The sequence below is a fragment of the Pipistrellus hanaki genome (assembly GCF_964339955.1).
Source record: "Pipistrellus hanaki genome assembly, chromosome: 4".
Taxonomy (NCBI): Eukaryota; Metazoa; Chordata; class Mammalia; order Chiroptera; family Vespertilionidae; genus Pipistrellus; species Pipistrellus hanaki.
In genome coordinates, this window is record NC_140506.1 from 55,522,279 (window position 1) to 55,535,287 (window position 13,009).

The 13,009-nt window shown below is 39.6% G+C and overlaps 1 protein-coding gene across 2 annotated transcripts in view; it reads right to left on the reverse strand.

Moving 5' to 3' along the window:
* The window catches only part of EFNA5 (ephrin A5), a 271,170-nt gene extending 258,192 nt beyond the window's left edge, over positions 1–12,978 (reverse strand). Inside the window, exon 1 of one of the 2 annotated variants that reach the window (XM_084881041.1) lies at positions 12,583–12,978. In XM_084881041.1, coding sequence (XP_084737167.1) covers positions 12,583–12,707 — 125 coding nt within the window. In that variant the 5' untranslated portion in view covers positions 12,708–12,978. The remainder of the gene's footprint in view (positions 1–12,582) is intronic. The other variant, XM_084881042.1, reaches the window with a different exon arrangement.
* Positions 12,979–13,009: the final 31 nt, after the last annotated feature.

Below are 13,009 nucleotides of genomic sequence, written 5' to 3' on the forward strand. Positions count from 1 at the left end.
ATATAAGCTGTGAAAAGGCAGAAGCACATTTACAGACTTTACACTTCCTAGACTCTGCAGGAACAAAGATCTCTCACTGAGGGCACCAGCATCATAGAATTTTCGAGCAGGAAGGAATTTCCCCACGAGCCATTTATAACTCCACTGGAAGTATAGATTCCTGAAAGCCACCCACAAGAAACCCAGCCGGTGGGAGCAGAGAAACTGTTAGTCATCTTCTATGCTGATTGTAAAATGAACATTTTGGGTTCATTTAACCATATGGATTTAAATTGGAAAGCGTGTTTGTTTTGTTTTTTAATCCGTTTCTGGGGTATAATTCTGCCATTGCCACATAACATACATCTGGGGAAGGTTGGCAAATAAATACCTTTGTAGTTTTATGACAGTATCCTCCTTTACTTACAACAAAAATCCCTGGCCTATTTACTTTTGTTAGTGGTGTATTTTTAATGATGCATAAACCCGAATGTAAAACTCTATTTTATTTGTCTGAGATTTGAGGGAAAGTGGCTAGAAATGAACTAGGCCTTCAGACAAATAACTTTAATTCGTGTAAATAGTAAGCCGATTTAGATATTGTAGAACCATATGGAAAGTTCAGGGCAAATATTGTACAACAAGAGTCCGTGAGGAGCAACCAGAAGCAACCTCTCTTGACAGACTCATCTAGAACCTTGCTGCTCACACGGTGGCTAAGGGCCCCATGGCATCTGGGTCAACTGACAGCCTATTAGAAATGCAGAAGGTCAGGGCCCAACCCCACCCCTCCTGAATTAAAATATGTACTTCAATAAGACACACACCCGAAAGGGTTTGTGACCAGATCACTTGTGAGAAGAAGCAGCGATCTAAATAGAAATTGCCAACCAAATGCTTCATGATGGCAGGGATACTGTCCATACTGTTCACTCACTGTGACATCTCCAGTCCAGAGGACAATGCCTGGCCCACATGGATACCAGACAATTATTTGTTGAGTAAATCCATATGTAAAGATTTCTTCTATAGTATTTTCTACTTTGCACTGTAATGGTGTGTACAAAATTCTTATTTTTGCACAGAACGGTAAGTTCCTTAAGGGTACAGATGCTCTCTTATTTATCTCTGAATCTGCTGCATGCATCCCAGCGTTAGCACACATCACTCAAATATTTTATCAATTTTGACTTATAGATACTCAATAGAGGAATTATTACTGTTAGGTATTCGATAGTAACTATTGGCTTTAGTGTGAAAACTTTGGAGAAATAAGTTAAAACCAGTATATAACTCCTGAAATGACCCACCTGGTTTTGGCTTTAAATATAGAGACTTCACCCAGGGAATCAAAATAATAACAGAAAATATTATGTTGCAAATGCTATGGAAATATTATTATATAGGGCCAAGTCCTGATTCTACATGGTACCAGAGATCAGGGATGGCATGGGTGATTGAAATACAAAATTGATTCCAAAACCTCATGTTATTCAATGGACTCAAAGTCTTGTCTCTTCTAATTTCATACAGAGGTCTGTGTGTGTATTCATACAAAGTTGTGTGAAGCTGCTATACATTTCAGAAAAGTCATTCTTTTAGTTTTATTTTCTTTCTCAAATCCACTTACCAGTAGGCAGACCCAAAGGAAGTGAAGTAGCCAAAGCTATCAAAAGAGTAAGATAGTGATAGAGAGAGCTACACAGCAAATGAACTAACGAAGCAATTAGTCCTCAAATAGCCAGATATACACAAAAATCTAAAGCTAAGTGAAGAAATAATTTCTAAGAGACCATTGTGGGGGGTTTGAGAATGAAGAAGTCCTAATACATGGTGACAGAAGATGATTTGATCTTGGGAGGTGGGCACACAGTGCAATATACAAATCTACACCTGAAACCTATGTAAACCTATTAACCAATGTCAACCCAATAAATTTTTTAAAAAAAAGATAACAAGAATCAGGTACATAGCATGGCCGTGTTGATGACAAGAACATTCCAAAATAATACTCAAAATAATGAAATATTCAGAGTCATAAATGTTGCTGATTCTCTCAGTCCATATTAAACAGGATACTAAAGCAAGGACCCCCTCACACCCCAATAAAAAAACTGCTTTTTTTTCTCTTTAATTAACTAAGTTAGGTTGTCCTTTATTCATTTTTCCCTTTGGGAGAATCATCAGATATGTCTGATCCCACATATATCATATATATGTGTGTGTGTGTATACATATACGTACCACACACAAAAAAAAACTGTCATGCTGTTGTTTTCCCAAGAGTATAGTTGACAATGGTGATAGCAGAGTGTGTAATTAGTTCTCATTGTTTCCCTGACAGCTATAGCTGTATACAAGACCCTTTTCTTTTTATGTTGTAAATGCTATGGGAGAAAATATACTAGTAACAGGCATTTAATTATGGGTCTAGCAAACACAATGGGAATATCTCCAAAAGATACTAGAAACTCCGGGACAGCTAAAACATCTATTTGCAGAGCGGTAAAAGTTTTGTTCTTCAATTACAGTAATGCTCAAAATATTGATGACAGGCATATGATAGAGTCTCGGGGAAATATTTTTTTAAAAAAATGTTTATATCAACAATAAAAATATGTCTACAAGGTTGCATCAATACTAGAACCAAGGATACTGTCGTATCTGTATTAAAATGTTGTTAAGAATTAAAGCATTGCTTATTAATAAGGGAAATACTCCTTAGAATAACTTTATGCTTTGATACTATCAATGAAGAGTACAAAGATTCTGATTTTTACTTTGCACAAATTAAAAAAAAAAAAATAGTACTTGGGATATCAAATATCTGGGTGCTACATTCCTTGAGGTTTACTTTGTTTTATACGGTATTTAAAATAAAGCGTTCCCAAACTGCTGCCATGGCGGACACCAGATCTGTCACCAAGGTCCTTTCTCGCCTGATTAATTAGTAATTGGGAGACACATTTTGGCAGCTTTCATTTCCCTATTATTTTCTCTAATTTGACACAAAACCCTGTCAGAAGCACCACTACTTGAACTGTTCTCCTCTTAGTACTGGGTCACTACATTTTAATAAATGGAGCCCCTGCCAAAAAACTATCAAAACAGGCATAAAAGTTTATTGAAGCTGTAACAGTACACAAATATATGAAGAAAACACTGAACGCCTCAGCATCTGAAACATTAATGGTCTGTCTGAACCCAGGGGTTACTAGCGAGATTGCAGAGCAGAGACTTGAAAGAAAAGGCCTTTCATCTGTCTTTAATAAAATACATACATACATATATATATATATATATATATATATATATATATATATATATATATATATATAAGCTTAATAAAGCTGAACACTTTGGTGCAGCAGAACCATCCATCTGAGGCCTCTCCATCATCTCAACCGAATGAATGAATTCACTGGGAGGCAAAGACTGTGAATACAGGGATACCGAACCCACCCAGAAGTCACGGGAGCTCTGTCTCAGCCAAACAAAGAAACATTTTTTATAAAGGGTAAGGTGAGGAACTTAAAAATTGAGGCTAAAGGGCTGACACTTTGGAGAACCACAAGTAACTCCAGAATTAGTGTCAGCTTCTCAGAGTGTCAGTCACTGCAAAAAAAGCATCCTGCTCTGATGGTGGCTCAGGACACTTGTGTGCCAGGGCAGTGGCCATGCTGTGTGGGTCAGAGGTCACAGCTTCCACATTCCGACATCTGTCTGTACTTTTTCTTGCCCTGAAACAATAGAAGGGGAACCGGGCTCATTTGCTTCCACTTTGTTTAACCTAATTGTTAAACACTAAGGATCATCTCCACATATTTAGAAATAGTTTACATTTGTCCCCATTCCCATTTATCTCCATAAAATTAAATACTATAAAAGCTTAGCCAAAAGGTTAAGTCCTCTACACATTGTTAAAAGTTCAGTAAATGTGGCAAAGTCACATATCCCACGGGGGACTACGGAACATGAAATATCAAGTAGCATGTCCACCACCATCAAAATCTAGATAACAATTTGCACCACAATTATCCAACCAAAATAAGCCAAGTCTTGATTTTATTCCAACCACAATTTGAGAAACTAGTTTCATTTGCCTTTATAATGTGTATTATCACAGAAAGAGGCAAGAGCTAATTGTTAATTATAGTTTCCACATATACAGATAACTCACTAATAAAATTTAGAATGGACTCTGACAGCTCAGAAGCAGCAAGAAAAGAAAAAAAACCACACACACAGAAGTTTTAGTTAGTTCCTTTTAAAACAAAAACGAGCACTCAGTTATTTTCCTCTTTTCCAGGAAGTCAAAGAAAATGGATGATGGATATCAGAGGAAAGTTCTTCGGTACAAAAGCTGTCAACTCACACCTGATCTTTAATAAGGAGCCGATGGGATGGATATTCATTCTTAAAATGTGGATTTCATTTATCGCTTTTAAACTGTTTCTACAGCCACCAGAAACCCTGCTTCTCATGCAAAGAAGCAATCGGTGACATGGTGGCATTCAAGCTGTGCCTAGTCTAATCAGAAGGACTGAGTCAGGTTACTGTGAAATTAATCTGAAGGAAGTTCTGTTTTTACTGCAGGACATGGGAATAATGTTTCCAGACATCATCAAACAGATGCAGTAGCGAGAAGTGTAGTATAAATTTTGGGTAAAGTTTACTAGGCCACATGTCCTTCCAAATGTGCCCAAAAATATAAAACACGGTGAAAAAATATAGCAGGCTCAGTGGATATACTCTTGTGAATTTTAATACCAAATATGAATGTACTTCCAAAATAATTTTTGTAAGAACTCACAAGGAATGGCTCAGGGAGAGCCTATAATTCAGGGCCAAAAAGGTTCTGGCTTCCTGTTTCTGGAAGCATCCCAGATGCTTCATTTTTAGAGGTACTACGTTTTATCACTATCTCTTACTGAAGGAAGATTCCTGGTACCACTGAGCAGTTTGGGGTGGGGTGGGGAGTGGAATCTCAATCAATAAAAAGAACTATTCATATAGTCAGAAAGAGGAGTAAGGATTTTTTTTTTTTTTTTGGGGGGGGGGTTATAATAAGGGCAGTTAATATATTACTTTGAAATTAACAAGTTGTAAACTGCAAGAGAAAATTGCACATGTAAACATGGTACAGCCCAAAATTTAACATTAAAATGAAACATGCCCGAGTTTAAAATATATTATTACTATGCTAAAACATCCTCTTTTATCAACAATACAAGCAGATACCATTTTAATGAGCTCACAAATAACTTAAAAGTAGAGCTTTTAATGCAGAGCCCTGACAAAAATATTTACAAAGTGGTTTAGTCCTTTTCTATCGTCCATATTCATTTCCGGGCCGTTCTCATGAAAGAAAGAAAATCGGTCTTAAAACAAGATGGCTGCTTGTAAAGAGGGGGGTAGGGGGGGCTGATTTAGCTGAAAGCCCAAAACCTAGAGCTTTTCTAAATCGGGAAACAAGGACTTAGTCATATTTTCTAATCTCCAAGTATATATTCACGCACCTCTACATAGAAACCTATGGATTACATTGTGCAGTTATTTAAAATTATTAATAGCAAAACAATTTTGTGAAAGGTCTAATCTTTGTGTGCTAATAATGTGATTGTCCAAAAGGTATACAGAGATTTCATATGGCCAAGATTTCTACTTATACTTTACATCAGAATCACAATCATCAGTCATGGAAATCAGGTCACTTGGTAAGTAATAAAAGGAATAATATCGACATATCTCTTAAAGAATCCCATCAAAAATGTCCAATGATATCCTGTTACAAACACATCAACTGCACGTATTTGGCTTTTTAAACACCCAGGAACTTAACTGTTAGACAATCTCTCCTTGAACTGTACTTTGCTGGAGCAAATGGCAGGTTAATTCTAATGACATATACATAAAATTTAAAAACATTTCCCACATTTTGAAATAATGTTTAAACGGACTTTTTTTTAATCGCTCAAAACTATTTTTATTTCTCACTTGAGTGGAAAATAAGACCTGACAGTAACATTTTCTTCAACCTGTCAACTGTCAATTGTATGAAGGATGTTTCTAAAGATGACAAAGGTTTATTTTTCCTTATTGAAAATGATAGAATCCTACCTGAATGAAAGCTGAGCTCACTAACCATCACTGTGGTAGACAACAGTCTCTCGGTAACCGGATAGCTTTAACTAGAAGTTTTCACTATTTTAAAATAATGTTTTTATTGAAACCTTTGGCTCACGGTTTGAAAACAATATTCAAAAGCCTAAAAATCAAAAGTTTACATCCACACACATTTCAGGAAATAGTGCAGAGATATCAGTAATTTACAATAAATCCTTCAAAGCTCATTAAGGAGTATAAATGATCAAGAATACTGAGATATAAGGAACTTTTTTTTTCATTTATAGTGAAAAATGGCACAGAAACACTTGCATTATATTAGTACTTCTTAATGTTAAGCTAGGTGCTTCTGTGTCATTGTGCTGCCTTAGTTATGACTGATGTGATTTTGAAAACGTAAATGCCGACAAATTTAAGGGGAAACAGACCGGGTAATTAGTAAAACCCCATTCAGAAACACCGGAAGTTCAAATTAATCACAAGAAACTTTTCTACCAAACTATCTCAGGATATAGCTTGAAAAGTAGACAGAAATATAAATTTAGCAATATAAATCAGGCCCTTAAGAGAGATATTAACTTATTGGTGGTTAGCTGTCTAGGACCACCATCGTAAGACACAATACTAAACGTAGATTTTAATACCTCATTCCTTATACTGCTCTTTGAGATTTTTATACCTAACTATGAAGTTGTGATCTGTCACAAATGGTCAAAAGGCAATTTTTTCTCAGTTTGGAAGATTGATGCTGACTGAGTATCCAGTGCAAGTGGCCAGTAAGGAAGGGCTTACTGTGCTTAGGGACATATAGGCTTACTCTTCAACAAGGACATTCCAATCAGAGCTGCTATTTTAATAGTTTGTACATAGATTCTGAAATGAAAGTTGATAATATATACTCAGTGAACATAGATTTGTTCATTACTAAAATACAGCTTTTTAAATCATCATTGCTGTACTGTAAGTTACTCAAAACAAACACAAAAATGAAGAAGGCTGAGTGGCCAATAACCCAAATATTTATATTGTGGGGAAGGAGAAGAAATACTAAGCAATAGACCAAATGCTACCCGCATGTAAAATTATGGTCTTAACATTTTCTTGTTTTGTTCATTTTATATTTTAATATATACACTTTCTCAAAGGTGCATTACATTCTTTAGCCATGTACTTCTCCCAAGCTTGCAAAGACCAGGACTCCTGAAGGACTAATTGTATTCATTCATTTTCTTGGCCCAGCATGAAGCTGGTAGCTTGCTTGGTTCATAGCAACAGGGGAGAAAAAGAGGCGTTCATTTTTATCTGTCCCTATCCAACAGGAAATCAGGCCAGAGGACAGAAAGCAATGAAATCCCTGTTCAGGAGGCATCTTGCAAGATTAAATGGCAAGAAACTCACAAGGTTAATTTGCCCCCAAATAACTACGTGCTCCTTCCAAACCGGATCCTCAGCATTCAAAGTGGAAGTCTCTAAAGCTATTGATTATCAGCCAGAAGACACATGGCAACAAGACATCCGTTCAGGGAACCAATGGTTTAGTTAATGCCACTAAAATCAACTAACAGGGAGTAACCAACCACTGAAGGCTCTCTCTGATTCTTTTAATAACAAGGAGTTTTCTAACGTCGGCCTCACACTGGAAATGCCCAACTAGACCGTACAGACAAGTGTGCCACAAGCACGGATGTTCCGGTCACCTAAGACAGGTGACTACTTCTGATAGCTCATTATGAGAATATAAATAAAGTGCATCCAGTGGGTGAAACATGACATCTCAGTAGCCGGCTTCACTTTTCAAACTTCTATGGAAAACTGTCCAACAACAAGAAGCATACTTCCCTTTTATAAATGTCTAGATAAAATAGGGGAATAGAAGGAAGAGTGAATTCAGCTCTCCTAAATGAATAGGGGTAAAAACATGACATACAAATCTCCGTCATGCAGCTTTATTTCTATCCGGGTGTTTTTATAAGTACTGATATGAATAAATATCAAAATAAAAAACCTACCTCATTATATCTCCTAAACTGATATACATCAAAGCTCAGAGTCAATAAAGTTAAAGAAATTTTAAGTAATACCTTTTACTTGAAGAACTTTTTTTAAACAATAGTATTTTAAAACTCCGAGACTTTCAAAAATAAAGTTAAATACTTTACAAGTCTGGAAATAAAACTTATTCAAAACAAAAATTAATTTCCCACCTTTTCTCAGAACCAGTTTTTAGAGTTAAACCAAACTGATTTCATTTACTTGTCAGTGGAAAAGGCACCGTGCTGGCATTAAAACACTGATGGGTCAGATTTTAAAAAATAAAACATAAAATTTTGAAAGAGGAAAAATACTCAGGAATCATCTTTAGAAAAAAATTACTTCTCTCTAGTTAGCCTCATACATATGACCTACAGGCTAGAAGATTTGGGAGTGTTGACCTGGAATTTATATCACTTTCACAACTTCAAGATTACATGTTAACAAAACTAAATGTTGTCAATTACCTGCTATGCTCACATTAAATATTTAATCTACAAGTCTCTGCAAGAACTGAAAAGCCCAAAGAAAACATATGATTAGGTTAAAATTTTAGTAAATCCCAAATGAATTACAGAGGTATGTTTTCTTGTGAGAGAATAACATTTTAAATGGGTGATGCTCAACCCCGAACAGAAGCAAAGCACTAAGTGAGAAGAATCAGTATTCTTAAAGTGTGCTGGTTGTATTTGCCTTTATTCCATCCATTAACACTAAACAGTGGGAGGCATCTTTAATTATCCTAGCATCAATTTGGCAACTGGTCAAAAGAATCCAAGAACTTTTCCATATAACACACACTATATAAAAGAATATTTTCATTAGAAGCAACAAACGGTTTATAGTGTCCTTCACTCAGATTAAGTAGGATGTTCTTAATATTGAGTCAATTGTATCTTTTTAAGAGTAGCTACTAAGGAGTCAATAAAGTTTTATTACTAAAAGTCTTTTAAAAAGTTATTTAAAAGCTTTTTACATTCTTAAACAAATCAAGGACAAATAGTTATATTCTCCTTGATTTGGATTTTCATTACTCCAAGTTACTGAGTAACAGGCCAGTTCAGAATTCAGAATAACGTGTCTTAACAAGATCATTCTATTACTCTCACTACTTGGGTGAAATTCATACAGGTTTTCAAATTTTTTAAATATGAAATATGCACTTAGACAAATGTTACCATGCATTTCTACTCAGACTGATAGTTTTCAGTTGCTACTTCAGAAATTTGTGCCAATTCAACACATGAAATTAGTTTGGACCACCGCCCAATAAGTACTGGCAACTAAAAAGTTATCAGCATTTGAAAATTGAGCATCCGCTTCCCAGAAGTGAATACCTGGGAAGATAGATTCTGACAGTAAAACTATCTGACAGCAAATATGTTTAATATTTTCTCATCTGTGAACCTAAATCAATGGATACTTATGGTATCAATGGAGTCAGTAATGAAACACAATGTAGCGAATAAATTCCTACGCCTACACAAGTTATAATATAAACTATTTAGACCCTGTGATCAAGATGTGATACTTAATTCTAATTTTATCTAAACATAATTTTAAATTGAAGTTGATTGGCATATGCTAAAATATATTTATTTCACTTGCATGGTATCATAGCAGCTTAATGTGTCCACTGAACTTTAAGTCTTTAAGAGAAAAATATTAAGAATCCATTTAAGTTGTAATTAAAGTTTTCTACTTTTTTCCAAAAGGCTGAAGTCTTTTGATTATGTTATTAGTTTAGCAAAATCTTAAAAGATAGGGTTTATGCAAAACCAAAAATCATGACTAGATTACCTTGGTAATGATAAGATATATGAAAGGGAAATGTAAAACACAGAATTTATAGAAGTCAGTAAAACGGTGCTAATTTTCTAAAATCCTGTGTCACTATCTTGTGATAAACTCTTTTTTTTTCTGAATTACTTACTTTGCATTTGGTTCCTTTTAAACTATAATACATCCAAGCTGACTTTTTTAATGCATCAAAAAAGCACCGTCTTATTTAACACATTAGAGACAAATCTGCCACTCAGATTTATAAAATTGTTATTTCTAAAGTAAATTTTAGTGCAATAATATAGGAAGCTTAAATAAATCCATAAACCCCTAAGAATACTAAAGTTGGGACTGAATCTCTTGGGAAGGGAGGTCTGTCATTCTTTCTTTTGAACATTATCAAAGTGATAATGATCAAATAGAAAGGCATTTCCACAAACCTCAAATTAGAATACTGACTGGAGCATATTCTTGGACCTTAAAAACTCTACTGATTAACTTTGTCTGGGCTGGTTCAAAGATACCATGGCATCCTGAGCAGAAGACTTTTCTGCAGACAGAGCATAGCTGTTAAAAACATGACCTGTGACAAAAATCAATGTGCTAATCTTAAACCAAACAACAGTATCAAAAGCATAAAACAGAGATAACCTAAGATAAAATGTCCTCACCCTAACTCAGATTAGTTTGACAGGTTAAGAAGTAAGGGTAGAGGGGTATCTACCCACTGATTCTGTTTTAACCCAGATGACTAGAACATCCAAGTACCCAAATAAATTAGTGAGAAAGAGAGCACGCTATGAAGTTTGGCATGGGAAAGGAAGGACAACCAAGAGCAAAATGCCCCAAATTCAACTACACAATGCCACTGTTATTTTACTTAATAAGGCACTAAAAGTTTACAAATATAAATTCCTCCGTTTTGTATATGCTGTCTAATAAAGCCCAAAGGGGAACCAAACCAACCAGCATAATGAGGCTTGCTTTTAACACCATCACAACTGCAAAGCTTGATCTATTTGTCTTGTCAGCTTTAATAAAAGGCATTTCCTCTGGCAGGATGGCTTCTTTTTCTCTTTTTCTAATAGTGGTAAGTGGCATGTCAAAGAAATAGCTTCCCATCCCACCACCCACCTCCACAAGACTTTTTTTTTCTTTTCTTTTCTTTTTTTTTTTTTTTCTTAAACCAAACTTTCAGGGATGTCTCCAATTCCCAATTCTGCCAGGCAAGCAATGAGAGCTTGGACTACCTGAGTGTGACTATCTTTCCTGGGGTAGCAGGGCGGGCGGGCGGGCGGTGGGAGGGGTGGGGGGTACTCTTTCTCCTTTTGGCAACCGGTGGGCCGCCATTGGGGGAATCTGCCCCTATCTTCACTTGAGATGACATTAAGCGGGAAATCCCTCCCATGCCTGCAGAAGCAGGAAGGCGGGAGGACCGCGGAGAGGTCCACTGGGAGCGCGCTCCACAATCCTCTCCCCAGGCGAGCTGGGCGCACAGCAGCCATCAACTCTGCTCTCGGAATCCCGCCACTGTCCTTGCAACTTTCACTCCAGCCCAGGGTGGGGAAAGCTGAGATTTGGGGAATAATGTTATGTCCCTCCTGGGCGGGCACCGAAGCCAGCCCGCAGCTGGAAGCTGGCCTGGGTCCCAGAGAGGCAGAGCAATTTGGACCCAGGGGGGCAGACTGCTGCCCACAGGCCTGGGAGAAAGTGGGGCGCTGAGCGGAGCTGTTCTGGATTTTGGGGGGCGCAGGGGGGGGTCCAACTCCACGCTCAGTGTCCGTGAACAAGGGGTGTCCGCTGGTAGCCACCGTCCAGCAGCCGCGCTCGGGCAGCCCCGGGTGCCCACCTCCAGCCTCTGGCGGACTCGGTGGGCTTCGGGGACCGCGCCTGCTCCCCCGGCTGCACCCTGCCAGGGCCGGGGACGAAGCGCTCCCACCTCCCCGCTCTGCCAACTCCAGCAGCTCGCCCTGCGCACATGATGTAACCCGGCATTAGATCAAACTTTCTGGCACCTTGAGCCCACCCAGAGGTGGAGGAGGTGGGAGAATCTTCGCCACTGCCAAGAGCGCCCGCCGGGCCCGGGCTGACCCAGGGGCCGGATCATTTCCTTGCAGTTAAAAGAGGAAAATCACCTAAAGCTTCCGCTTCCCTGCCCCACTCTCTTCCCCCAGCCCCGTGCGCTTTTTGAAAGCACCAAGAAAAGAAAAAAAAAAATTTAAGAAAACAAAACAACTTTGGGGGTATTTGGCGGGTCTCCCTGCCATCCCTGCGCACCCACGCTGCAGGCCGGAGCTGGCGGAGGCGCGCCCCAGGACTGCCCGGGACCCAGCCCCGCGCCGGGACCGGGATGCTGGCCACCCAGCCCCGGCGGGTCCGCGGGGAAGTCCGGCTTCCCGGGCTCCCGCCTTTTCCGAGTCTCCTCGCTCTCTCCGCAGAGGCAGCCGGTCGGGGTGGACCCGGGACTCCCAGGGGCGCCGGGCCTCTCTCTCCGCGGTGGTTTAACAAAGGGAGGCGCAACGGGGGCGCTTCCCGCCGGCGCCCCGAAGCCAGCAGCGCGCTGCCGGGGCCGCTGCTCGCCGGTCCCCGCTGCCGCCGCCGCGGCTCCTTCCGCAGGGCCCCGAGGCCCGGGCAGCCCCGGCTCTTCGCCCCCTCTTGCCTTACCTGGGGTTGCTGCTGTTCCAGTAGACGGCGTAGCGGTCGGCGACGGCCTTGGAGCCCGGGTCCTGGCTGCGCACACACATCCAGAGCAGCAGAAACAGGAGCGTCAACATCTCCACGTGCGGCATCGCGCCCGGCCAGCGGCAGAGCGCCGGACGCGCCGCTCCGGGGGGAGAGAGAGAGGAGAGAGAGGGGGCGGGGGGAGAGAGAGCAGGGATCCGGAGAGAAGGAGGGAAGAAGGGAGAGCACGAGAGCGAGAACAGGAAGCCAAATAAATAGGAATAAATAAAATGGAAGAGGAAGGAGGAGAGGAAAAGGCACACACCAAGCTGGGGGCGGGGGAGAGCGAGGAGAAGAGAGGCAGCGGCGCGGAGGGGCTGAATGCAAACTCGCACCCCCACTGGAGGGTTCAAAAGGAAAAAAAAGAAAT